Genomic DNA, 26383 nt, shown 5'->3' on the forward strand with positions numbered 1-26383 from the left:
GTTGTTAAGTGGACTATCTTGTAGGAAAATTCTGCAACTTCAGTCAAGCTCCTCATGTTACTGGTCGTCATCTCATTAAGAAAGTGGTATGTGACACACAAGATATTCGTGGTTTGAAAGTGAACAGTAGACTAGCCTATTTGCTGTTAGGCTATTTATGCTGATCGGATTCTTTCTGGATCAAGGAAGGCTAGTTGGGCAAAGAGTGCTCTCAGGAGATTTTCCGGATGTTGCAAATTTCATCTAAAGCCTATTGTGGCACAGATTTCAAATGCCGAATTCTGAAAGTTGTTGTAAACAGGTATTTTCATTCCATGGAATAATAGGTTGTTTCCTTTGCAACAATGAAGTGGATACTGAAGGAGCGCACAAAATAGAAAGCTATCATTTCCTGTGAAGGAATAGGGATGCTTTAACAGATACTCGCTTCTGTATCACTTGATCCGTAAGTGTAGCATTATCTGTAAAAGACAGGAAGTTTGGCTTGCATTACACCTTTCCTTTGTAGAAGCTCAACATGTAAGGGAAGAGGTGAATATAGATTTGAAGATTTTGACAGGATACTTGTGGAAATAAAGTCTGTTTTTTAGAGTGACTGATCCTGCTAGCTTCCTGAAAGGTCTTGTGTGGTCCTGTTTAGAAAATCAGCTTCATTATTTTGATAGGTTTAACATCAGGTTAGCCAAACTGGTGCTAACCATGGTGTAGATATATCAAAAATAACATGGGCTTACTTTTTCTCTAAATCTGTGTAGAATAGGAATGAGTGTAAGCTAGAATTCATTCAAAAATAAATGTCTATATTGGTTTAGTTAAGTAAGTTTAAAATCAGTTTCAGCCGAGTTTAAGTTGTTTCTAAGTGTAGAAAGTGTCTGAGATAGAGTTCACAATCCTGGGTCTCAGATGCAAATACTATATTGGTTGTCAGCACTTGTCTATATGCTAAATTCTAATTTCATTTCTTTGTTTTTTTCTGCAGACAATAGTAGAACTTGCAGAGACAGGAAGTCTGGACCTTAGTATATTCTGCAGTACCTGTTTGGTAGTGTATTTTCTTTATCTGTTGCAGCCCTGATTTTATTTATTTTTTTTGCGCTGGGCCAAAACTAGATACTTACATACTGAATACATTTTTTGCCTTAATCGTGCTATTTCCAAGATGGACTGTGTTTGCAATCTTTCATTAAAGCAGTGCTTTGAATAAATAATGTATCCATACACAAAAAACAACCCTGCAATGGTAAGAGGAAAAAAATTGATCATTGTACAAATGATTTACTAGTGTCACAATCCAAATATCCAGTATGTCTAGCAGGAGAACAAATGGTGGGTTATGCACAAAATAAGTTGTGAAAATCATGGGTGACATCCTACTACCTCTGTACCTCCATTGTAAAGCAGTGTGGTGCGTTGAATAAAATATTTTTCACAAATCAATTGTACTTCTCAAAATTTGGCAGCAGTCTGAAAACAAAAATCTTAATTTTTGTACTTTTTCTTTCAATTTGGCAAGCTTTACATCTGTTGGACTAGTGATTTTTCAGTTGCACCACAAAACACTTGGAGAAAATAACTGTTTAAGAAAAAAAGAAAAATAAAGAAAAAGTAGCCAGTTTCACAGTAAATGTAATGCAAGAGTTTCTTTTTTAGAAAGGTAACTAGTTAATTATCAGTGTTGTTAGTATTATGCTATAATGCTCTGTACTATGTAGAAGGCAGTTGATGCTAATTTTAAAAACTTAGAATCTTTTTATGCACTTACAGGTGGTATTTCTTATGGAAAACAGATTCTTAAAATTGAATCTGGAAAATTATATACAGATGTGACACATTAAAAAAATTGTGTGTTTAAATCAGAGGTTTTTTTCTGTAGTAGAACTGTTAGTTTTCTTTTATGATTCTAAACAGACTTTAATATCCGTTACAGATACGGAAGCCAGTGAGGTCTAAACACTGTGGTGTATGCAATCGATGTATAGCAAAGTTCGATCACCACTGCCCATGGGTGGGTAACTGTGTAGGTGAGTAATTTGCTAAAATACAATTTTCTCATAATAGTGAAAGAAAGGGAAAAGCTTGTGAAATTGTCCCTACGTATTTTACAAGATTTTGTCTGTTCTTTGATGATGACAGTGATTTGGTTTCTGCAAAAGTCTGAGGAAAAAAAAATCTATTGAGGGCTTTTGATAGAAGGAAAAGCATATTTAATTTTAATTTTTACTTTTCTTCTACATATAGTTCTCTGCCTTATTCTCCTTTGTAATGTCTGTTATGTACACATCCTCAAAACTTTTTTGTTTCTAGTTCAGTCTTCTATCTATATACGTTTATTAATATAAGTCCTAGCAGGTAAAAGACTTGAAGCTTAAATGCATTTTCACTTTGTGCAGAAAGGGCCTGTACTTATTCCACAACTGTTTATCCTTTATATGATATAAAACTTAAATTGGAAAATCATAGGTAAAGAGAAAGTTAATGGGAAAGTATATGTAGTCAAAAATGTAATAATTATAGCAGCTAGACTCAGAATGAATTCCCGTTGAGTTGTTGCTCTCTTTTTGAACCCCGTCTGATCGCTTATCCTCCCCCATGATGATGGGAGGAACTGATGTATATCAGGAATAAAATCTAGAAATGCTACTATTCCCTGTCTCTTTTGAGAAACTTGTTTGAAGATGATTGTTGTGTAGGGGGCACTGAATGCTTTTCACATTTAGGAGATGGTACAGCTTCCTTCACCCTTTTCCTGGACAAAAGAGGAGGTAGCTTTAATCTTGGGGAGTAAGCAGGACTTGAGTTCATCAACACCTGACTGCAAATAAATATTATAGTCCTTCCAAATGTACCTCATAATAGATAGTCACAGCAGTTTAAAATGACTGTCCTTATGATCAGGAATAAAATAGTCACTGCTGGGATTTAAATTGTAATGTGGCATCACTAAAGTCCCATTGAGATGGATTCATCTCACCCTTAAGACCTCTTTGGTCTTTATGGTAAAACAGTTAAAACATAACTCAAAAACATAACAGAAAAAAAAAGAAAAGGAGGTTTTGGAACATGTTTAGTGACAGTTTGATACTTGTTTTACTGAAGTGCTGAGGAAGATCCAGCACTTTAGACGGTGATTTGAAAAGCATAAAAAAAATGGGGGGAAGAGCCTAGCTTGTGTTTAATGAGAGAATATGTGAGTAATGGGATTATGTTAGTTGGAGGAAATGTTTAAAAAGAAGGTGATGCCAAAAAAACAAGTGCTCTTGCAAGTGGACTTGTACAGATTGGGATAATTGGTGGTAAAAGTAAACATCAGGACATTTCAAAAGTATGCTGGAAAAAAGCATTAGATGTCACCTTATGGGAACAGTCCTGAACTGTAAGGAGTGATGGTCTGGATGACCTTATATGGATTTTCTGTCTCCGATTTGTACACGGTGGCTCTGAGCATAGTATTACAAAACAAAATCCATTCTTAAAACAGCATTTGTGGTATGTTTGCCAAAAAAGGGAAACATCAGTTTACGACTTTCTAGAAAGGCAGAGTTTAGAAATGTTTCATGTGATCTTCCTTTGGATGTGTTAGAAGGATAAGAAAAATTTTGCTAAAGACAGGATTGAGAGATATTGTAACAGTGTGTACAGAAATTCTAAAATAGTTCTTCTGGGGATGAAAGTTGTAACACAAAGAGATCAAGGATGAGTAGTTTTACCACTGAAAAAAGTGACAAGAAGTGCAAGCTATTTTAAAAATACATAATTATTTGGTGTTTGGGGCAAACTATATTCATCATAACTGCAAAATTTTAGCTAAAATTACAATAAGCAAGTCTCTAACAGAGATTAAACTTATCTTTTAATAGAGCATCAAAATGACATTTTGTATTTTACAGTTGGTTCTTTAATAAAAATCTGTTGATTTTTCATTTTAACACTTAAATTTCGAACAAACTGCAAATTTGCAACAGAAGTTTAGTTTTTAAATAATAGCATGAAGGGAGATATCACTGAATTTTATCATGTTATATATCACACTGGTTATGCTGAAGTCGTATTGAATTTTTGTTCCAAAAGCAGCGGCTAAAAAATTAGGCCTCTCGTGTATAAGCAATTATTTTACAGTTTAGAACAATGATTTTTTCCCCCCTTTATAAAAACTTCTTCTCCAAGGGGCTATAAGCAGGAAAAATGAAGAAACGAGCAAGCCATCCAAATTATGCAATATAATTCCATTAATTTAAAAATCAGTTAATTATATGTTGTTATTTATGTATAAGTAACATAAACACAACCATATAAGACAAATCAGCAACTATTTCTTAGAGTATTGTTTTTAACAGTAGAGGATCACTCACTGCATTCCTGCCAGTTCAGGATGACGCTGTAGGGAATAGTGCTGTGTTTTGCCCAGTCTTATTTAAGATGCAGAAGAAAGGCAGTTTCACTACTTTTACTTACTAAAGTCTTTTTAACCATGACCAAGGCTGTACCTGTCTCACAGTTTAAACAGTCTGTGCTATGTATAGTTCATACACTGGGTTTTTGTCAAATACAGTGGGATTTCATGTTAAGTAGAATGTTTGGTTTGGTATCACTGGATGAAAGGAGAATTTCATCAAGTGTTTATCAGGTGGATCTCTAGGTCAGTGTTTAACTTTGTTGTTAAAATGTCTTTCCCAAGTCATAGTAGTTCTGAAATTTAGGATGCAAATGGAAGCAATACCTTCGAGGCCTTCCCAACACTATTTCTCATAGGCTTTTAGCTGACCGAAGGCCATGTTACAGCATATTTTACATCCGAAGGAACTTGTTTGATTTTTCAAGGAAATGTCTTGTGCTTAGTCTAGCTTGTGTTGTATGTTTATTTTTCCTCATCTCTTATTTATATATTCTTTCAGTTCTCTTGCTAAAAGCACTTGATTGTTTTGGGCCTCCAGAGAATGCCCTTGTTTTAGTAGGCAAAACATTTGACGTAATGGACAAATAAATGCCATGCTGGTAGTTGCTGACAGTCAAATCTTTGGGAGCCCGTTATCCTCTCTGGGTTCAGTTTACAGCCTGGAGCTATTGGGATGTTATGATAGTGGACATATTTTATAAACAGAAGGAAAGTTGAGCACTTCAGAATTATGAGGTACTCACATTAGAAACATTTTTTAGCTGTACTAATGTTTAAAAAAGATTCATTTTTAATAACTCTTATTTTTATAACTTACATTTAAATTCAGTTATAAACAGAATATTTGGGTTTTTTTCCCATACACTACTTTAACCAGGTATTTAGGCCTCTTCAGTTAAATGTGTTTGATTCCAAGTTCTGTTAGAGATTTTATTTGTATTTAGCTGCATCAAGAAGGTTTAAGCATAAATTATGTTTTAACTTATGTTGTCATGGAAGGATGTGTATTTTTTCATATTTCCATTCCTTTTAAGTAAATGAAGTCTGCAGTCTGTCGAATTTTTTTTTTTAGTGGGATTTTTAAAAACATTGAAGTAATTCTTGGCTGCTCTTGGCTCTGCAACTGCCGTCACCAGCATGGCTCTAAACATTGTCTGTCAATAATTGTATTAGTTCATGACAAAGGTCACCAGTGAAATGCATTCCCGTGAATTTCAGCTGTAATGTGGCAGGAATTCAAGAAGCTTTGTTGTACTTGGACATAAGTCACAAGTGAAACAGTTAAATTTCACTTTATTAGAGGTTATAGAGGCTTAATAGGCTGGAGACTAATAAGCAGTACCTCTAAGCAGGGAATTAAACTTCCTCGTGTAGTGTCATCTCTTTCCTGAAAGTGTGATAGTTTGATTCCTCTTGTTCTTGTGCAACTTCAGGAGCAGGGAACCATCGCTATTTTATGGGGTACCTGTTCTTCTTGCTTTTTATGATCTGCTGGATGATTTATGGATGCATCTCTTGTGAGTAAATGTTTTCTTTATTTCATATAAATACTTCATCTGTGGTATGGGTTTGTTCCCCCCTCCCCCCTTTTTCAGATTTTTACCTTATCAGAGTTCTGATACTTTTTATTGTGGAATTGAACTGTATAATCCTTGCCTGTATCAGTATTTTAAGTCAGTCAGAAAAGGATGCTTTTCTTGTCCTCAATTTTGTCTTCATCACAGCCATGTGCGTGAATGTCATGTATTAGATGAGTTGAGGGAGAAGCCCAGAGGTAGGGAAAGGAAGAGGGAGCAAATAAAACTGTTCTAGCATGTTGTCATTTCCTTATTTCAAGTAATGCAAGATGCTCTAATGTCAGTATTATGTTGGTGTATAGTAAATGTGTGATCTTTAGTGTGGTTTCTGACACTTTGTTTTTTCTCTAGATTGGGGATTCCACTGCGAGACAAGTTACACAAAGGATGGATTTTGGACCTATGTTACACAGATTGCTACCTGTTCTCCTTGGATGTTTTGGATGTTTTTGAACAGTGTTTTTCACTTCATGTGGGTGGCTGTGTTACTCATGTGTCAGATGTATCAGGTATGGAAGAGCACTTAATCTGTAATGCTGAATGTTGGGACACAACATAGAATGTTACTCCTATATATCAAATGCTTACATCATTTAAATTAAAATGTTCATTATGCAAGATTGAATGTTCAGTCTCTGAACCGTAGGTGGAGGAGGTGGGCATCTGTTATCTTTGGATAGAAGACATCATTCACTTCTTATTGTTTTTTGTTTTCTTTTTGAACAAAAGGTTAAAATACCTTTCTCCCACTTTTCATTCTCAGAATGACCAAAAAAAAAAAAAAAAGGCAAAATAGTCCAGAGAAAGGCAATAAAGATTAATAGAGGCCTAAAGGTTAAATGTATGGGTAGAAGTAGAAATAATGCAGTAAGTCATTAGCAGAAAGAGAACAGTAACTTCAAATGGGATCCAGTATTTTCTTAAACTGTTTAAACATGGTATGTTAGGATCACATGACTGTACTCTAATCTAACCAAAACCAAGTTCTTCATTATATGCTTTAAGACTAAAGGCAAGTCATATTGAAAGCCTTTAATGAACAATGAGACTTAACAGTTAATTTAATCTTTTCCAGATCTGTCTCAGTAGGGTTTGTTTGCATGTTTTATATGTGCTAACTTGCTTGTTTTTCTCCTATCTGTAGATATCTTGTTTAGGTATCACTACAAATGAAAGGATGAATGCAAGACGATACAAGCACTTTAAGGTTACAACCACATCTATTGAAAGCCCGTTCAAGTAAGTTTTAAAATGTAAACATGTATTTCTCATTTGGGTAGCCATGTACATGAATGAATTGCACAGCTGGTTGAAATGGAACTTAACTAAATATTTTAAAGTATTTTCAATATTTGGAATGCTAAATCTGTCACCTATTTTTACACATTCTACTCAGTTATAGGAAGGGAAAAACATTTTGTAGTGACTCTGGACAGGGATACATAAACCCAGAAAACAGTGCTTTCCAGTAAGTCATCATAGTTTGCTGTAGAGGTCTGGGGAGAATAAATTTAAAATACTCTCTTTGTAAATCAGAGATGTCCAAACCAGGGGTAGCTGCTTACTGCATGGTGCAGGCATTGACCTGGATCTTCACCTCCACACTAGGCACTTTTTGCTGATGGATATTAGTGTGTTGTTAGATTTGCTGCAGTGCACTAGCTCCCCGCCCCCCCCCCCCTTTTTTTTTTTTAGACTGTGGGAAAGAGGCAGCACTTCCTGCTCAAGAGGAAGAGTATGGCCAAAACTGAGTGAGAGGAAGGGAGCAGGATGTCCCAGGGACTGAGGCCAATGTTGGGTGGGTGAGACATGGGCTTTTGGGTATCAGTAAGTGCAGGGTGGGTTGGGGTTCTGGTTTCTGTAGCAGTGAGGGTGCAGGCTGAGTGAGAGGGGGAGCTACGGGATGTGAGAGCGTTGGGACGTCAGTACTTGAAGGGTGGCAATATGGTGGCATGGAGCAGTTTGTGAAGAGCAGGAAGTAGATGAAGCCATGAGACTGGCGTATTGATGTGCTGAGGGTATGTTATACAAAAGGAAAGGAGAAAGGACAGAAGTGTGTCTCATCTGCTGCACATGCTGTGTCGCGAGTTGGAGCTGCCTCTCTTTCAGGTGGTACCCAAGGAAACAGGAGATGGGAGTTTTTCTTGTAGCTTGATTTTGTGCTAGAAGAGAAAATTCTGTAAGATTTCTCTGTTTTTATATATACCTTTATACGAAACTTAATGAGAAATAGACAAGCATCTTTGTATGGTTGCACTCTTCCTAGAGGTAAGAGTTATAACAAAATCATGTAATTATTGTGCCTGAAGAACACAGGGCTGTGGACAGGGTAGGAAAAAAGTACTGGTTTTGTCCCCAAGTTAGCGTCACGTTCACAAACCATTTTCACCGAAATAACTAATATTTTAAAAACTACTCCTGCAAGTAACAGCAGAAGTTTAAAATAAGCGTCTTGGCATCGCCTGTCAGATGAAGCACTGACATCAAAAACTCGCGTTCTCTTATTTGCTTCAGCCTAGTCTGGTGTATATCATGACACAAGCTTCCCTTCCAGAAAACACTGATCTACTCAAATTATGTGTAATTAAATACAAAATGCGATTTTTTCCTGGAATTTTGGTATAAGCATCTTAAGTATTTGACAGCAAACTGATTCAGCAGCAGAAATGCTTGAACTTTTCATTCATTTAATTCCATGTGATACTGCTGTCTTAATTTTGTGCTGTCTGGGGGCTTAGCTGATCTTAGAGCTGCAGCTGGTGAACCAGCACATATGACAGAGATAGATCAGTGTTGATAAAAATGGAAGTTATTCCAAGAACACATTCACTTCATGCTCTTTAGTGTCTTGCATCCATATGATACAACTTTTGTCTTGGGAAAGGAGCTGAATTTTGATATTTTATATGACGGTATATTGTCAATCACGTGTTACAGTTTTTTCCTGCGTTTTGGCAGACAGTGAAAGAAAGTGTCTTGGCTGTGTCTCAGACCAAACATTTATCAATCTAGTGACTTGTTCTTATTTCAGAAATTACTCATCAGCAAGCATTAAGATAATTCTTGTATGCATTGGTTTTCTAAAGGCAGGAACTTAAAGGGAGAAAAAGTAGATTTGTAGGTAGATGGAAAAATGTACTTTGTTAGATGAGCTATGATACTACTACTAACATCTGTGTTTGTTTTGTTTTCAGCCATGGATGCATAAGGAATATTATAGACTTCTTTGAATTCAGATGCTGTGGTCTTTTTCGTCCTGTTATCGTGGACTGGACAAGGCAGTATACAATAGAATATGACCAAACTTCAGGATCAGGCTACCAGCTAGTGTAGCACCACGTTCATCCTGTGAGCATATCATATCTGAGTGGTGCCTGAAAAATTTTCTCTCTCTCTCTCGAATCCACATCCCTTGAAGAGTAGCATGCTATGTGTAGGGCTGATGATGAATCTTAAGGTACCTTCTCTTCATCAGAATTTTATTAACAGAAGTAAAAATGGACAGAATAAACTGCCAAACCTGATAAGGAAGAGGAGGAAGATCAAAAGGGGATTTTAACAGTTCTTAACACGAGAATTATTCACAACAGCATATTCACAGTATTTGTTGTTGGGTTTTTTATTTAAGATCTTTCACAATGGAGCATGAGATTATTGAAGTATTGACATAAGTAGTTATGTTGTGCTGAGCAGAATACTCTTTTCCCAGTACAGATAATTCCAGTGGAACAAGAATCCAGAATAAAAAAAAGCTAAATTTCGTGATGCAAAGCTCACTAAGATTGCTACATTGTAGTTCCTGTAATGTGACTTTTTAATACAGGTTTTCTGTAGTATTATGTACATTGAAAAATGTGCATTCCAATACTGTGATAAAAATCATGTGGTGGGAATCCCTTGTAATGCATTAAGTTATTGCAATACTGTGATAAAAATCATGTGGTGGGAATCCCTTGTAATGCATTAAGTTATTGCAGTAGAGCACGTCAGATAATGTTAGCAAAAAAATACGTTGCCTACGTTTTTTGATTGTTATTGCCACCAGTTCCTGGTACAATTAAATGCTTGTAATAACCCTGTTCTGAGATTATATAGTCTGAAAATAAACAATTGTGAAAATAAGGAAAGCTCTTCTGTCAAAGTTAAAGCCCCGCTTAAATGCATGATACACCTTTAAAACTAGATTACAGTATATAATATTGAGCAAAAAAAGTGGAAAGAGTTTATCTTTGAAGTGATTGTATAAACAAATAGTGATGTTTCAATATTAGGTTTCATCCCCATGCTGTACAGTGTAGTGCAATCAGAAACATGTTCAAAGAGAAGTGTCATAGGGAGAACCAAGGATGTGACTACAAAACTCTCAATTATAAAAAGACAAGAAGTAATGGTTTTAAATTTAATATGACTACAAAAGAACCTAAAGCTATCTGAAATACTTTGTTTGCATGTAAATTAATGGAAAACAAACTTAATTTATTTTAAAAAGTACAATCCCGATAATAGCACATGCAAGTAGAAAATCTAATGCAACATTCTGAGGAAGATGGTGTATCAGCAAGTGGAAATCACCCTTAATTTTTTATTTTTAAGTTCTCATGCTACAGATATGTTTGGAAGGTAAGGAATGATCTGAAATTGCATTCCAAAGGGGCTTTTTTTGAATGTGATGCACTGATTTTTGTTATGGTGTTTTCATATACTCATAGTGAGTATTCACTGCTTCCTTAACTATTGTTTACAGAGAGACTGAGAATCAGGTTAGTTCTCTTCTAAGTGCTGTAGCAACCTAGTGGTTCGAGAAACCTGTGAGGGGAGTTTGGGGAGGGGACCTGAAAGCAGATGACTGAGACCAGTGTAAAGAATGTGTATCTGTATATAAGTAATTTATCAAATAGTTTTCTCTTTGTGAGTGTGTGTTTAGTATATTTAAAGCTGCTCATTTCATTTTATTCAACCAAAAAGTGTAGGAAGATATCTAATGAGCTTTTAGTGATGTTCAATATTGCTGTTAATAGGCATTATACCCTGCAAATTCACTGCATGTTTGATGCTTGGCAAAATTAGCGTTTTCTGTAATATGCAGATTACAGGTAATAAAACAATCTAGTGGTATTCCCGCCCCTTGCCTTAGTAAGAGGAGCAGTGAAACTGTAAATAGTTGATGTTCAGTATTTGCAAGTAAACATTTTTTTTCTGTAGTTGTTCCTTGATCTCAAGACACATGCTTAGTTTGCAAGTACCAGATATCAGGATTTACGGAAGTGCAACATTAGAGTACTTGAATGTTTAATACTGGAAAAATCAACATCATCTTGGACACAGTTTTAATGGGAGAGGTTTGGGTGTAGGGGTGGCAAGAAGCTTTTGCTATTTTTGTCAGACAAAATTTGTAATCCCAATGATGACACATTCTACTTCAGTGAAAAGAGTTGACACCAGTTATTCATATTTTTTATAATCTGAAAAAGCATGAAGACTTTACAATGTTGTTTATTTTAATTAGCAGTAATCTGCATTTTCTTCATCTTTCTTTCACATTTCTGTTGGGGGTCGGTTGATGTAAGGAACTTCAGTCCACTTCATTAAATGTATTGTAACACCAGAAGAGCACTTGGTGTGTAAGACAAGTTTTGGGTTTAATTGCCCAGTTGCATTTGCTACCATGAATTGTGTCATGCAGTCCATGTAAAAAATGTTTGCAAAGAAGAGGTGATCTTTGGTAATAAGTGACAAATTCTGCACTGTTTAGTTGATAATAGCTCTCTGGTGACAGTTTTGCTAAGACCTGCAGAATTTGAGCAATAGTAAAAATGATAGTTGTTAATCTTAACCTGCATATATGGATTTGGGGTGTATAAACAGTTTCCAGTGCAAAATGTAACTTGTCTTGAGTAATATTGAATCTTTTGATCTGAAATCATCAAAACAAGGGGGGGAAAGCCAACTATGCAGCATTTTTCTGTCAAGTTATCAAACATACAATTCACTTATTGTACCAAAACTGCATTGCTTCTGAAACTTAAGCTGATCCAGACCAAGAACACATCAGATCAACTTAATTTGATATCAGTAGAATAAATGGAAATTTTGTCTTGGCCCTAAACATGTGCTGTTTCTTTGCAGGTTTCTATATTCTTTGATGCCCACCAGTTTTTTTTAATTAATATGCATAAAACAGCATCACTACATTTTGAGCTATGGATTTTTTGGTATATTCTTTATTTATAACTGTGCCAAGTATTATTTTAATACTGTCGAGATCTTGATGTATTACATTGTGAACAAAAAATATCTGTAAAATGTTTAATAAATTAGCTCTCCTTACATAAATTAAATCTGTTAAATTTTGTAAGTTATTAATCAAATAAATATTGACTCTTAGAGGCAGCGTTTGTCTTGACTTGGGATGTGATTTTGCACTGCAGTGTTTTAGTCCAAGTTCAGAAGCCATACCGTGAGAAAATAACTGCTGTCTTGCATCTGATTTGAGTAATTTCTATTTCCAGAAAGGTTGCCATATGTCTCAGAGATAGTATGTCCCCCATTCTATGCTGACATGAGATCCTGTAAAACTTTTTGTTCACTGGATTTCAGTAAGTTGCACCTTTGTACCATGGATTATAAGTTACTGTTCACTAGTTAGATAAACCTTTCCTTTGGTTAAAGTATGCTGGCAACATGACTGATTTCTTAAGGGAGAATGGCTTTTAGGTGCATTTCAGGTGGCCAAATGTAGATGATTAATGACATTTGAGATACTCTAAGGGTTCAACAAGTTAGCCATATGGGGCTAGTAGATGTGATGACCAAGGCATGCACTTTCTGGGTGGCACTTGGAGAGAAAGGAATACCTTGACTCTTATGGTCTGTGCTAAAGGGTAGATTGTAGTAGAAACAAGGTAAGCAGCCAAGTCAGAATTTACCAGAATACCTATAGGCAGCAGTATACGTTAATATATAAGGCCAGGACTTCAAAGCACACCTGATTTAGAGGAGGAAAAAAAAGTCTTTTTGTGCAGGTTGAGGATATAATACTGATTGAGAATTGCCACTGCTGTTGTCCCTTTCCCAGGCAATGGTTCCGGTCAGTTGGCTGCACCTCCACTGGCCATCCTTCAGCCTGCCCTGTGAAGGCCAGGAAAGCTACTTTCTCTTTTGAGAAGACTTTCTGTGGTGGAGATCACCATTTGAGATTTTCCCTCACAGCAGTCGCTGCCTTTGGGAGATATGGGTGGGCTCCTGATGACTTGAAAGCCTGTTGCTTGGTTTGTTTCATTTGGGAAGAATCCTGCACCCTTGTGACAGCATGATTAGAGTCCCCTCCCTTGTGCTTTCCATGAACTGTCTTTACATGAAATCAAATTTTTTTGCTCTGAAACTAGCACTTACAGGCAAAAACTTGCATTTGGATTTTAGCCATCTTATGCTACTGAATGGGGACCAGTGAGAATTGCGCCTACTGATTTCAGGTTGAATTTATTTGCAGTAACTTATAAACTTAGCCCCATATTCACATTGCCTGCATTCCTGCATACTACTGAAATACTTCTAGATGGTGAAACCAAAGTTGTTGTTTTTAGAACCAGTGTAAATTGGAGCTCCAAACAGAGACTAACTCAAGGCAGTACTCCAGCCTGGACTGAGCGCTTACTCACCAGTTGCTACTGAAAAGCTGGCAGTAACCAAGTGAAAGCGCTTCAGTGCAAGTTACTCATTTCTCTTGACAAATTTGATGTCTTTATGGTTACAAGTTTTCTTTTTCCTTAATTTTTTCCTTTTTGTGGCTAAATTAAATAACTAGTTGAGATACAGAGTAGTTCGGAGCTGTGAGTTATTGCTGTGACTCCCTCTAGGAAATCAAAGGAAAGCCCTTGATTTTTAGTGACTTAAGTCACTTGTGATCATTTTTTCTGATCATTTTTTTTCCTAAGAATCGAAAGCTCTTGTTTATAGCAAAATGAACCATATGCTATATGCCAATTTTTGTCAGCACAAATTGCACCCACCGTCTCTGCTGATGCGGCTATTTTTAAATTGCTTACAGTAGCTACAGCAAATAATGGGAAGCAGTTTCATCTGCTTAGGCTGTTAAGACTGCGTGCGTGTCAAGAGAATGATTTTGGCTTCTGTCTAGCAAACAGGGCGGCTCAGCATCTTACAGTGCCTCTCCTAAGAACAGCAAGTGCTTCCCTCGCCGAACAGGACTGCAAAAAGGTGATACCGTCACTGTCTTTGTGTGCCCGGCTGCTGGGGCCCCAGTACAGCCCCCGAGCTGGAGCGGCCCGAGTTGGGGAGTGCTCTGCTGTGGGGAGCCGGTGCCTGGCGAGGAGCTACATGAAGCAGCCTTCTACCTCCCGTTGCCCCCAGGCTTGTGGGCAGCCCCACAGGGAGCTCAAGTCTGACCTCAGAACTGATCTTTTTCTCTTCCCTACAACGATTTGTGAGGCAGCTGTGAACAGGCATCTTCAAGTGTTTGTGGTTGGACTGCTCATTGCTGGGTGCTGCCAGACAAGCAGAGCTTACATCTAGCGCTGATGTAGAATATATTAATACGTGTTTTCCCTTTTCTACCTTTTTTTTCCTAAGTACCAGACTGCACATACCCATATTTTCTAATTATTAGTGCTCCAAGTTTAAGCGCTGTACTTTGTACTCTGCATTTCCTGAGATGCTCCAATTGACACTCTATTTGGTTGCTCAGAGGAAAGCTCAGGTGAAAATGTCAGAGATGAGGTCTGGGGGTGAATCCCTTTGGGGAGGAGGAGAGACCTGTTCTGGATTATTTGACTAGCCCAGGGCATCTGAAGAGAGAACTCAGCTCACATGGTTATGCTGCTGCACACCCCCCCATGCTTAGTTAGAAATAAAGATTGTGAAAGTTGTAGCAATATTACATGGCCGTAAGAAGGGAAGATAAATGAAATACCTTCTATTGAGCTAGACTGCAGAATTGCTTGCAGAGATTTCTGAAATGAATGAATTTTGTATTGTGTTTCTGGTATGGAGAATATGTTGAAGTTGATGTTCTTTCAATGTAAGAGTGTGTATACGTGTATAAATGTATTTAGGTAGTCTGAATTTATTAAATTATTTTTTCATTTTATCATTATCTTTTAAATTTGAATTTAAAAGGCAGTTTCCTCAGTTTTGAGACACTCTGACCATCTGAGATGACTACATTTGGTCACGAAGGTCAGAATGACCAAGCCTCCAGTAGAACTTTATAAGTAGCTTTCATATACTACTAAATGGTAGTGATTTGCAAGAACTTAACATACCAGAGAAGTGTACCCCAAAGGACCCTCAGTTTCTGTCCTGAATGTAATTTTTTGTTTTAGGTAGTGCATACCTTAATGCTGAAAATGATAGTAGTATCCTAGCTGGAATAAAAGCTTGTGATGACTCACTGCTTAACTATATCAATTGATTTTGAGTTGTTCTAGAAGTTGTATCTCAACTTTTTTTTTCCTGTTAATAGCCCTCCTCCCCCTTTTTAAGAAGTCTTATTTTCAGCTGCTTGTTTATTTTTTTAGTCCTAGGACAGATTCATTAGTTGGAAGCCAGTCAGAGGGCTAGGCATGAGCCTTTGGATTGGGTGGAAGAGTGGGAGGTGAAGGAAGTTGTCCTGACAAGTGTGAAGTTGGCAAAAAAGAAAAGTACCTCTGTGAGATCATCAGCAGTACAATGTGCTCTTGCTTGCTGTTGCCCTCTCCCACCCCAACCGTGTGCTGGATCTCAGTTACTGTTCCTGTTTTAAGCTGTTGGCTTTTTTCCCCTCAGTGTGAACTGTACAAGCTCGACTCACATTTTGGTCGGTCTGTCTGTCCTTCCTGATACCCACATTGTTCTTTAATGACCCATACAAAATGCTCTTTGTGTATTATTTTGACTCATACATATTTTTCTAATCAGGCTTTTGGCTTGCAGCACTTCACTACCTCAGACTGTGGTAGTGGAAGTTCTTTGAAACTCAGCCTGAAACTGCTTTCACATAGTTGATTGCTCCTTTTACTGTAGCATTCCCAGTCTTGAAAGTATCTCCATGAATTCACTCTGTGAATGTTTTTTTCCCCAAAGGTATCAGGCTGCTTCTGAACCCAGACAGTGTTTCAAATCTCACCTTTTTGTTTAGCTAACTTCTATTGGGTAAGAAAGATTGGTGCAGAAACTAAACCTCCAACCTCCACCCCCAAATCACCCAGGTCTTAACAGCTGGCCTGAGCTCCTTTCTCCTCACCTATGCTTGCCTTTCCTGACAACTGAGCCCCAAAATCCTTGCAAGGCAGTAGCGTGTCTGCTACTGAAAGGGCTGAAGAGAGTCTCCTGTGGTAGCCTGTTAGGTGCTGGAGCGCAGGCTCAGGAATTAAAGTCACATTATCTACTGGAACATTCAAAGCATAATTTTATTCTGCTCTGAGTTGTTAATTATACCTATTTTTGTCAGTGTGGAGGTAAAGTCTTCCACTGAAACAGCTGAAATCCTCTAGAGCCTTCAAAAAAACAAAAAAACAAAAACACACAACTCTGTTACAACACTGCTGAAAAAAAAGCTCAAAAGCATGTCTTAAAACTGAGTCAGTTGCTGAGCAGGGATGGTATTAGTCTGCAGTTGTCTTGACAAAGGATTTCTGTTTGCTAAGTCCTGTGTATAGCATAAACCTCAACACCTAGACCAATGCAATCCAACAAAAAATTATGGTCAGAGGGGTTTACTGATAGTCATGCTGGGTTCAATATGTACAGAGCTTTTGGTGAAGTGCTATACTGAATCTGTATCATTTTATCTCCACCACCACCCATAACACCCCAGGACCCTCCTTCTGTCTCAGCATGCATTTGAATCTAGTCCACATCTCATCTCTTTATTATATTTGAGAAAGCATGTAACTTCTTTTTAGGATACAATCAACAAGTAAAGCTTTATTGAATAGATATACAGTATTAAAAGTGTTAAAATGTGGCAAATAAAGCAAGGGGAGGAGGAAAGTAGTAGGGTTTTTTTTTTTTAATGTTTGCTAAAATTTTGGCCCAAGTACTATAGTAAGCTAGTATCCATTTCACAGTAGTTAGTAAGATTTAGGAAACTGTTTTCTTGCAGAAGAGTCTCAGAAGAGCCATAACAGGTTTTGAGTTGTGCTCCCTCACTGAGCATGAACAAGGGCACCTGCTCCTTGACCATATCCGAATCCTTTAGGGCCAAAGTTCTTCGCATAACAACCTGCAAGAAAGATGAACTTGTAGTAGCTGAGGCTTTAGACTTGAGAGCAGCATTTTCCAGACTAAGCCACTCAACTTCGCTTTAGGCATCGGATCATCAGAATCCAAAGAAATGCTCAAAAACAAGCATTTAAGTTGTGCAACTGCCATACCTAAACTTAATGCACCATGTCTGTTCTTTCGACAGTTTCTAACCTACTTTGCTCAGTGTAAGCAATTCATAGATCAGTCTCAGGACTGGATATCCCTGAAGACATGCTGTCATCAAATCATTGTGTGGATCACCTTCACATCCATGATATCATGCAAGGCAAGGCAGGATGATTGCTAATTAATCTCCTGCATTGCAGTTTGCTCTCCGACCCACTCAAAGGGCATAGAATACTGTTATATAATTCGGTATGTAAAGTTTTATTTGCAGGAGACAAACTACATCAATAGCTTCAGTACTATTTCATTTCTCAGTGTTGTTGCCAGGATTTATAGAGTATTTCTATCTTGACAGGAGCTGAAAAGTCTCCTTGTACCAGGAAGAAATTCAACATCTGGCCTTATAACACACATCCACACACACAAACACCCCCCCCCCACACACACACACCTTAAACCATAAGCAATTGATCATTTCTTTCCTCACCTTTACAATAGATTTCTCCTTCTTTTTCAGTTAGGGTTGTAGATTCTAGGCTCTTTCCACACTTGGCACATCGGAAGCAGTTTTTGTGCCAAGGCTAAGGAAAAACAAAAGAGTTTAAGTACACAGAATCCCTAAGTTTGTTCAAAAAAAGTTAACTAGAGATGCCTGCATCAGTATAGATGACTGATGCAATGAAAACTAATCAAAGTGTGCCAGTAACAGGTTAGAGCTGTATTTTTTGAGATGGCACACAGCTCTGAATTCCAGGCAGCATCCTGTTCAGGAAGTATTTTGAGAGGTTTGGATTTGCTCTAATAAATTTAGAGCAGATCTCAGCTAACAGTAGTCAGTCAGTCACCTCTACATGGTATTTTCAAACATGAAACCTTCATGAAACCTGGTGTTTTCTGCCGAAACCTTCAGCCCATTTCATAAGCTGTTCACTACAAGATTGTTCCCTCTTCTGGGGAGAGTGCTCCTGTAATTTGATTGACAATATTGAAGCTTCATCTCTGAAATCCAAGGTGAGCACTACTCTTCACCTGGTGCTTCCATTTCAGGTGTTCTTCCTTTGAAGAAGTTGAAGACTAGATTGATGTGACTATTTCCAGTGTTGAGAAATGCCATTTTAAGGTAACTACACCACAGTTTGTTCCCTGCTGCCTTCTGGATAGCATACTTCTAGCAAAGCCAAGTAACATGTGTCATTCACTTTAAAGTCCATTTAGCAGTTAAAAAGGCACACTTCCTTACCTTTCCAGCACCTATTACTTTCTCAGCTGCATAAACAGAATCACCACATCTAGAGCATTTCTCTGCACCTCCAAATTTCTGAGCAAATTTCGAAGTATTTGGATTTGTTGTCGGTCGGTGGGGAGAGGGTGTGCTGAAAGAAACAAGACATTTATGTTTTTTTACTGTTTTAATAAGAGATCTCTTGCTCTCCTTAACAACATGAATGATGCAGCATCTAGCACAGTACAGGGAAAAAAAAAAAAAAAAAAAAAAAAGAAAGCTCCTTTTCAAAAACTGGAGAGATTGTTACCAGTTAGGCTATCTGATTATACTTGGTAAGAACAGAGGAAGAAAAGGCCATGCTTCAAAGGATAATGACTACTGAAAAAAAGTTACTTTTCCTGAGAGGCCTTCTTCTTTCCACCTTCTAAAGAAGTGAATTCCAAGACATATATGAAGACATTGGATTTATCAGACAATAAGTTAAAGATAATTGTGTTGAACTCCTCTTAGCTGCTCATACCTAGAGCTTGAACTGATCACTGAACCTAATGGATTGAACTATTTGTCATTTCCAGACATGTTCTGGCTGGAGAGCATGTCACAGAAAAGTCAAGCAATAATCTGGGAACTTGCACAAAGCAAGTTTGAGGCATACCTCAACTTCTTTTTTAGATACTTTGCTTTACAGACAGAACTTAATCAGACTAGGAATGTTTGCTATTTAATAGGCCATTAATTTTTGACTATAACTGAGCACAAATGGTTCTTCATTTACCAGTTACACATTCATTCTTCCTGTAGCCTCAGCTTCTCAACTCTTTGAATCTACCCTTGCCAGAGCCTGTTGAACAGCTACCATTCACATCTTATTTAGGAGAGCATCCTAAGAACGACACTCACTTTTGCATCCTGTGGACTTCTGCAGAACCATCAGCAGTTTAATAATCCAGTCCTGCTGTGACTTGGTTCTGGCATCCTCAGCTGCAGTAACTCCTACTCATGCAGTGCCTACTCACATACTTAAAAGCAGAAGTTTTGCGCACTTTTAAGTTATAGTCTCTGCCTCTTGTTACACTGGGGTCTTTTGGAGTGTTTGCTTTCCAGACAACATGAATTTGATGAAATTCTGCCTGAAAAACTCCTATGAAAACTGTAGTGAAGGAACAGGGCCACACACATCCCCAGCTCAGTTAACTTACCTCTCAGGCTTAATACCCAGTCTCTCTCCCCTGTCCATGTTCAGTGTGCCTGCCCCTTGGCCGTATCCATAACCTTTTGGGCCATACTTTTTTCCATAGCAAGATTTGCAATAAACTTCAGCATCATGAATTGCTACAGTTGTGCTGTCCAAGTTTTTCCGGCAGACCACTGGAGGGAGAAAGAGGGAGGCGGGGGGACAAGTTAAATTGCCTTGAGGACTCATCTCCATCAGCACATGTTGTAAACCAAAATATCAAGCGAGAAACTATGTTACCATAATTCTTCCCATTAGGTTCTAGGACTGCTAAAGAGTAGAGGGGGCAGGGTTTTTGGTTTTCTTTTTTCTTTCCCCCCCCCCCCCCCCATTACTGAATTATGCTTATCCCTATAAAGGGGCTCTATTCCCTCCCACCTTTTTTTCCATGAGCATGACATTTAGAGCCTGGAAACTTGCTGCAGCTTGATGAATGCAACTGCTCAGAAAACGCAGATAATGCAGTCAGCAGTTTCCCTTGACTGTTGCCATAGTTTGAAGCAAAAGTTTCAGCACAGAAGAGTCCCTATCCCGCACTTCTGGCTGGGGTAGGGCAGGAACAAGGAAAACCCCAAAGTCTTTTTTTCCTCTGCTGGTTTTGGGCAAAGTTAGTACTGTTTCACAGCTATACCAGCGGGGCCTTGCTCACGTGGCATTCATAAATTGTCCTTGAGTACAGCATAGGCATCCCACTCAAGGTTAGAGCAGCAAGAACTATTTCCTGTTTTTTTGAAGCTTCTTTCAAAGTTGAGGTGCTTTTTCAGTCTGCAACAGCATTCTGCCTGTAACAAAGAACCTGTACTGAATATCCAATTGCACCACTTGTAGATTTTTAGTATTAAAAAAAAAAAAAAAAACCTTACAGTCTTCAAAATACAGAGACCTCTACTTATTGCATTCATTAGCTCCAAACTTTTTTATAAGACAGATACCCAATAAGTAATCCAACTAATGCATGTTCGTTAAGTCTACAGACTTTAACCCCCACAGAACTATGCACTAAGCAAAAGCAAATACCGAGTCAAACATAGTAGAGCCATTGTTTGACTATAAGTTCCAGGTTTCTTTTAATAGAAACTCCCATAAAATGCTGAATATAAGGCAGCTGGGGCACCTTTTCTTTTTTTAAAAACGACTGCTGTAGAGCTAAGGAAAAGGAACATAGGTGCACCTAGACTCACATGCCATTGCAGTTTGCTGATGTTATACTGCAGATTAATAGCAAACTGGTTTCTAGTTGCAGCTATGGTTTATATAAAAGCTGAATGCTAGTCCTGTCTGTAGATATTAAATGCAAGCAAGTAAGAAAACAATATTTCATGTTTGTAATAAGGTAAGATTCTTTTATTTTGTCAGGCAGGCTGTTTGTTTACAAAGTACTAGCCTAGAATTTATAAAGTGACCCTTTGTTTCTTTCATCTAATCAAAAACCTTTTCAGCAGAAAAAGCTATTTTCAATGCTTCAATAGATTTGTTGGTTGGACTGGAAAATAATGCTTTGGACTCCTTTCATCTGAAATAAACCACAGGCCCCTGTGCCAAGAAAGTCTAGGCTTTTGGCTGTACTAAAATATTGACAATTCAACTGTGCTACAAGCATGCTAGTGTCCCAGGCTGCATGGGAGCAGATTAAACATTCCTTCAGGGAAAGGGTTTTATAACTCTTCCATCAGCCTTAGATGCACTGAGACTTCAGGCAGAAGTTGATTTGAACTTGGTGCATCAGTGCAAACTGGGCTCTGTCACTGGATTTTCTCCTCTACATGAGCAATACTCAAGCTCGGTTTCCATCCTAAAGTACCTGCCTCACCTATATGGAGGACAGGACCAGGATGGGGTGAAGGGAGGAGAAAGGGAAGAAGAGAAACGGTGAGGGGGATAGGGGGGAAGAAAAGCCACATTCTACTTAGTAGCGGCGTTTCTCAGCTGTCCCACACTGAACAGGCAGGATAACACTTGTTCAGGTATACACGGCACCAACAGGCCTAGGAAGCATGAAGCGAAACGCAAGTCAAGCCTGACAGGTGGTGGACAGAGTTGTCACTGCTGTCCCTACGCGTCACAGGTCCTCACTGAGCATTGGATTTGGAGCCCTGGAAATTGTCTGTGGAAGAGCACCTTGCCATGGAGACTCCTGCACTACCGCAGACGAGGTTTTGATGCCACGCAGCGAAAGCACAAGAGTACTTACTGCAGAGGAAGCAGCACCTGTGGAAGCTTCTCCCATCACACTGCACCTCCTCAGCATGGTAGACAGTCCGGCCACAGGCACCGCACTTGTTTCCACCTCCCCAGTTCGGCATGCTGCCCCTGCAGACTGAGCCAGGCTGGAAGGGAAGGAGTTTGTTAAACCACAGCTCTGCTCACGGTTTTAGGTTAAAGAATTAGTGTTACAGGCTCCTTTAAACAAGCTCTGCTGAGTTCCGCTATCAGACTACAAATTCATGATTTTTTTTCCAACTATTTAAAAATTTGACCTTCTATTATATGAGAAGTTTATCTGATCAGAGCATCTTCTCAGCCCATTAGATCCCAGGCCAGGCCTACAGGCTTCAGCAGACCCTCTGTGGCTATGTGCAAAAGCAGACAGACTTCCAAGGGGAAGAGGGGTCACTGCTGCTTAACAACAAGAGAAACAAAGATATGGTCTTCACCAGCCATGTCTTCCCGTCCCCGTTCAGGATTTTGAAAGTTACATAAATTGGATATGCACAAATTACAGTTCCATGCACAAGGGCTTTACTGTACCTTGAGCAATCCTCCCCCCCGCCCCGATGGATATAATTTCAGTTTCTATGCTTCATTAACTCGGGGCCTCTCGGCTGATGGAAGCGCACCAATTGTGCCAACAATGGCATTTTGTTTTACTGCCGGGCCTATCACTCGGAGCACAGCACAAGCCAGAGCGCACCTCACCGGAGGGCCATTTATTAGGGCTGCAGGGATATTCTGAACTCCTTCGAGAGCATGCCTACATAGCAGGGAAGTTAATGGGGATTAGTCCCCCAGCACCCTGTTGCTGTTACATGAACTATGCCTTTGCCAGAGAGGTACAGGAACTGCACCCAGCTACTCCAGGGACTGCTGCTGCTTTGGAAGAAAGTAAAACCATCTCAGGCATCACTTGCAGCAGACACACTGTAGGCTAGTAAGGAAGGACAGGCACCAGTGCTGATCACATCTAACCACAGTTGTAGGAACAGCCTCCTACGTTAAGCCAGGAGCAGCAATGGTCTCAGCAATGGTCTCACCTGAACCTGACCTTCCCCCTCCCTGTCTTCAACTCACAACACTTGTTTAATGCAAGTCTGCTCCCTTTCGATTCATCACCAGTAGATGACCATTCATAAATGCCTGGGCCGACAAAACTAGGGAGAGGGTTAAAGACTGAGTTGAGCTTTCAGGCCTCATCCCTCCCCCTGCTCCTGCTCCTCCCTGGCCCCTGTTTCAGGTAGCATTCTGGGACAAGGACCACCAGCTGGCCAGCTGGATGCCCAGCGGGCACCTACTGTAATGCTCCTGCGTCACCTGCACTGTTCCCCCAAATGCTGCTGGCTCCCCAGCATCACAGCAGTGTTATGGTACGGGTCAGGCAGTGGGCAGGGAAGGAGGGATTTCACAGCAGCAGCCCACTTCCACCCGTGCCACTCACCTTCGGTTATTTTTAGAGGTTCTCCTATGTCCACAGAGAGGGGCAAGGGACATGGGACAGCACCCACATGAAAAGCCTGCACCCTTGATTCAGCTTTGCCTTTCATCTCTCTTAGCCTGAAGCCAAGGGCTAAGAGTCTTTTAAGCTGTCTCTCTAGCCAAGAGAGGAGCTGGAAACTCCTGCACCACACAGCCTCCTGTTTGGTAGAGGGAAGCAGCTCGTTTCACCATCCTCTTTCTCCAAGAGCTCTCACCAACATCTTGGACATGCAGAGCCAAGAGGACGACCGTGGTGCAGAGCAAGGCGCCCTGTGAGCACCACGGCTGCTGCACCTACGAGATGCGACTCACAAGGCACATCTCAGAGCGGCAGTTTTTGCTAAGCCCGAATTGAGCGGCCCATCGTACCGGCACCATTAAAGTAAGCAGCCTGCCCAGGCAACCTGACTTGCAGCTCAGCAGAGATTTAAGCATGCAATGAGGGCAGCGTCGTTCCCGAGTAAGACATACTGCCAAGTAACTGCTAAAAGACCTTTGTCCAAGAAGGAGCAAACAGCCATTCACAGCATGTGGGAAAATAAGATTAGTCTATTAACACGAATTGGGGCAACTTAGGTAAATTCCTAGGCAAAGGCTTAGGAAGCTTCCGCAGAGTGGCCAAGTGGTGCTGTTTACAGCACTGACACTAATTACTGAGATATTCCTTTGTTCAGTATTTCTACAGGATTAGCACCATTACTGCTCCGCGGTTTAGAACTAATGCTCTGACCAAGCTCGTAAAATTAGTTTTATGACATTTACCACTTTGTCTTTGTCATTCTTGGCACAACTGCAGAGTCTAAAAATTAAGATTCCATTTCTTTTATTCAAGCGTTTGGCTGTGCTACCGCGCAGCAGCTGACATCAATCATGGCAAACGGCATCCTTAGTTAAGAGGAATATAGGCTGCACAAAGCTTTGGAAAAGGAATGCATTAACAGGGCCGGGGGGAGAGACTGCTTTCCATTTTTGTGCTTTCCAAAGTGTAAGTGGTCTTCTGTCCTCTTTTGCTCTCACTGTCCTCATGTTCTTGCATGCATTTAGTTGAGTTTAAGGTATTTTTAATTATTTTATTAGCAAATGATTGTTTAGCTCCATGCATGCTAGAAGTGAAGACTTGGATGAGGTTTGCAGCTTTGCCACAGACCCCTGTGCAGTATCGGGCAGCAGGGGACACAGGTCCACCCTTCCTGCCCAAGGGTAGCACTAAGTGTTAGACTCTCCGGCAACCCCAGGCTGACTCAAGCCCTCTGATAAGCACTCCAAAAGTTCATTAAATAAAAAAGAGGAGTCGAAGTCAGTACTTCAAGGCAACCTTGGTCTCCTCCGCAAAAAGAGACCGCTATTTATTTTCCCCGTAACGTTCCCACGACAGCTCGCGCAGGAGGAACAGCAATATTTCCTCGACTATCCAACAGCAAGGGTCACCCTGAGGCAGAAGCGCCCAGAAGGCGCCGAAGGAGACGCAGACGACGACCCGAGGAAGCACAGCCCGGCGGACCCACGCGCACGCCTGCCCGCGGCCTGGTCCCTCAGCGCCACCCAAGAGCTCCCGGCCGTCCGGGCCTCACCGGGAGCTTCCCGCTCGGCAGACCCCGACTTCCAGCGCCGCGCCAAGCTTTCCTCGCTCCCCGCGGACGTTCCGGCTGGCTCGGGCAGGCCCTCGAGGAACCGAGGGGCAGCAACTGAACACCCGGGCGACCTCCCCGCCAGCACCGACGACACCGAGCTTTGACCGCGGGTCTGCCGGCGGCTCCTCTCCCTCGCACCCGGGCGAGGGGGGCACCTCCACCGGGCTCGCGCCCTCCCACACGCCCGCCACCGGCCGCGGCGGGGGCGAAGACCTTTCCGACCCAAAGGGAGGTTTTAGGCACAAGAGACCCCAAACACCCCCGAGACAGACCCGGGGCGCCCCGGGCCACCCGCCCGCCCTCAGAAACACACGCGACCCCTCTCACAGCGACCAGCCGCGGCCCCCCGGGACCCCCGCGGGGCTCTTCTTTGGGGGGGGGGGGAGGGGGGAGACCGGCACCGCGAGGCCCGTCCGACCGTCTCACCCGCCCCAAAGCGCCGCCCCGGCGCCACCTGCGCAACGCCCGCTCTCACCGCGGCACCGGCTCCTCTGGGCCCGGCCCGGCCCCGCCGCCGCTTAAAGCACCGGGGCGGAGCCAGCGCGGCCCCAGTGCGGCCCCCGCCCCGCCCCGCCCCGCCCGGCGCCGCCGCCCCTGCGCCCGCTGCGGCGCGGCCTGGCCCTCGCTGTGGGGCCGGGCCCTTCCCCGCTGTGGGGCTGGGCCCCCGCTCTCCTGTGGGGCCTAACCTGCCCCCTGCCATGAGGCCAGACCCCGCCCCACCCATGGGAGCAGCCCCCCATTTCCACTGTGAGGCCTAACCCGCATCCTGCCGTGGGGCCTGACCTCCCCCCACCATGGGGCCAGACCCACACCCCGCTGCAGGGCTGGACCCTCGTCACCGCTGTGGGGCTGCTCCGCAGTCCTTGCTGTGGGGCCAGACCCTCATCCCTGCTGTGGGGCTGGGGCCTCACCCCACGTGGGGCTGGACCCTCATCCTTGCTGTGGGGCTGGGGCCTCACCCCACGTGGGGCTGGACCCTCATCCTTGCTGTGGAGCTGGGGCCTCACCCCACGTGGGGCCGGACCCTCATCCTTGCTGTGGGGCTGGGGCCTCACCCCACGTGTGGCCAGACCCTCATCCTTGCTGTGGGGCTGGGGCCTCACCCCACGTGTGGCCAGACCCTCATCTTTGCTGTGGGGCTGGGGCCTCACCCCACGTGTGGCTGGACCCTCATCCTTGCTGTGGGGCTGGGGCCTCACCCCACGTGGGGCTGGACCCTCATCCTTGCTGTGGGGCTGGGGCCTCACCCCACGTGGGGCTGGA

General features: G+C 41.3%; 2 protein-coding genes across 7 annotated transcripts in view; one reads left to right on the forward strand and one right to left on the reverse strand.

The window, feature by feature from the left end:
- ZDHHC17 (zinc finger DHHC-type palmitoyltransferase 17) overlaps positions 1-12360 on the forward strand; it is a 77861-nt gene extending 65501 nt beyond the window's left edge. For both annotated transcript variants that reach the window (XM_064509338.1, XM_064509341.1), the window contains 6 exons: positions 980-1042; positions 1928-2021; positions 5827-5910; positions 6322-6479; positions 7115-7209; positions 9165-12360. In XM_064509338.1, coding sequence (XP_064365408.1) covers positions 980-1042; positions 1928-2021; positions 5827-5910; positions 6322-6479; positions 7115-7209; positions 9165-9303 — 633 coding nt within the window. In that variant the 3' untranslated portion in view covers positions 9304-12360. The remainder of the gene's footprint in view (positions 1-979; positions 1043-1927; positions 2022-5826; positions 5911-6321; positions 6480-7114; positions 7210-9164) is intronic.
- Positions 12361-16814: 4454 nt separating this feature from the next.
- Positions 16815-25673, reverse strand: CSRP2 (cysteine and glycine rich protein 2). Of its 5 annotated transcripts, none has more exons than XM_026100401.2 (6): positions 25596-25673; positions 21991-22126; positions 19765-19933; positions 18581-18713; positions 17828-17921; positions 16815-17191 (listed from the first exon to the last, which is right to left on the reverse strand). In XM_026100401.2, the coding sequence occupies exons 2-6, from the start codon at positions 22100-22102 to the stop codon at positions 17115-17117; spliced, it is 585 nt and encodes a 194-aa protein (XP_025956186.1). In that variant the 5' UTR covers positions 22103-22126; positions 25596-25673; the 3' UTR covers positions 16815-17114. The 5 variants fall into 5 exon arrangements, with proteins under 5 accessions (XP_025956186.1, XP_064365438.1, XP_064365428.1 ...); XM_064509368.1 differs by having other exon boundaries at positions 25575-25627; XM_064509358.1 differs by having other exon boundaries at positions 25547-25622.
- Between the last annotated feature and the right edge of the window lie 710 nt (positions 25674-26383).

This window comes from Dromaius novaehollandiae, chromosome 1, assembly GCF_036370855.1.
Source record: "Dromaius novaehollandiae isolate bDroNov1 chromosome 1, bDroNov1.hap1, whole genome shotgun sequence".
Taxonomy (NCBI): Eukaryota; Metazoa; Chordata; class Aves; order Casuariiformes; family Dromaiidae; genus Dromaius; species Dromaius novaehollandiae.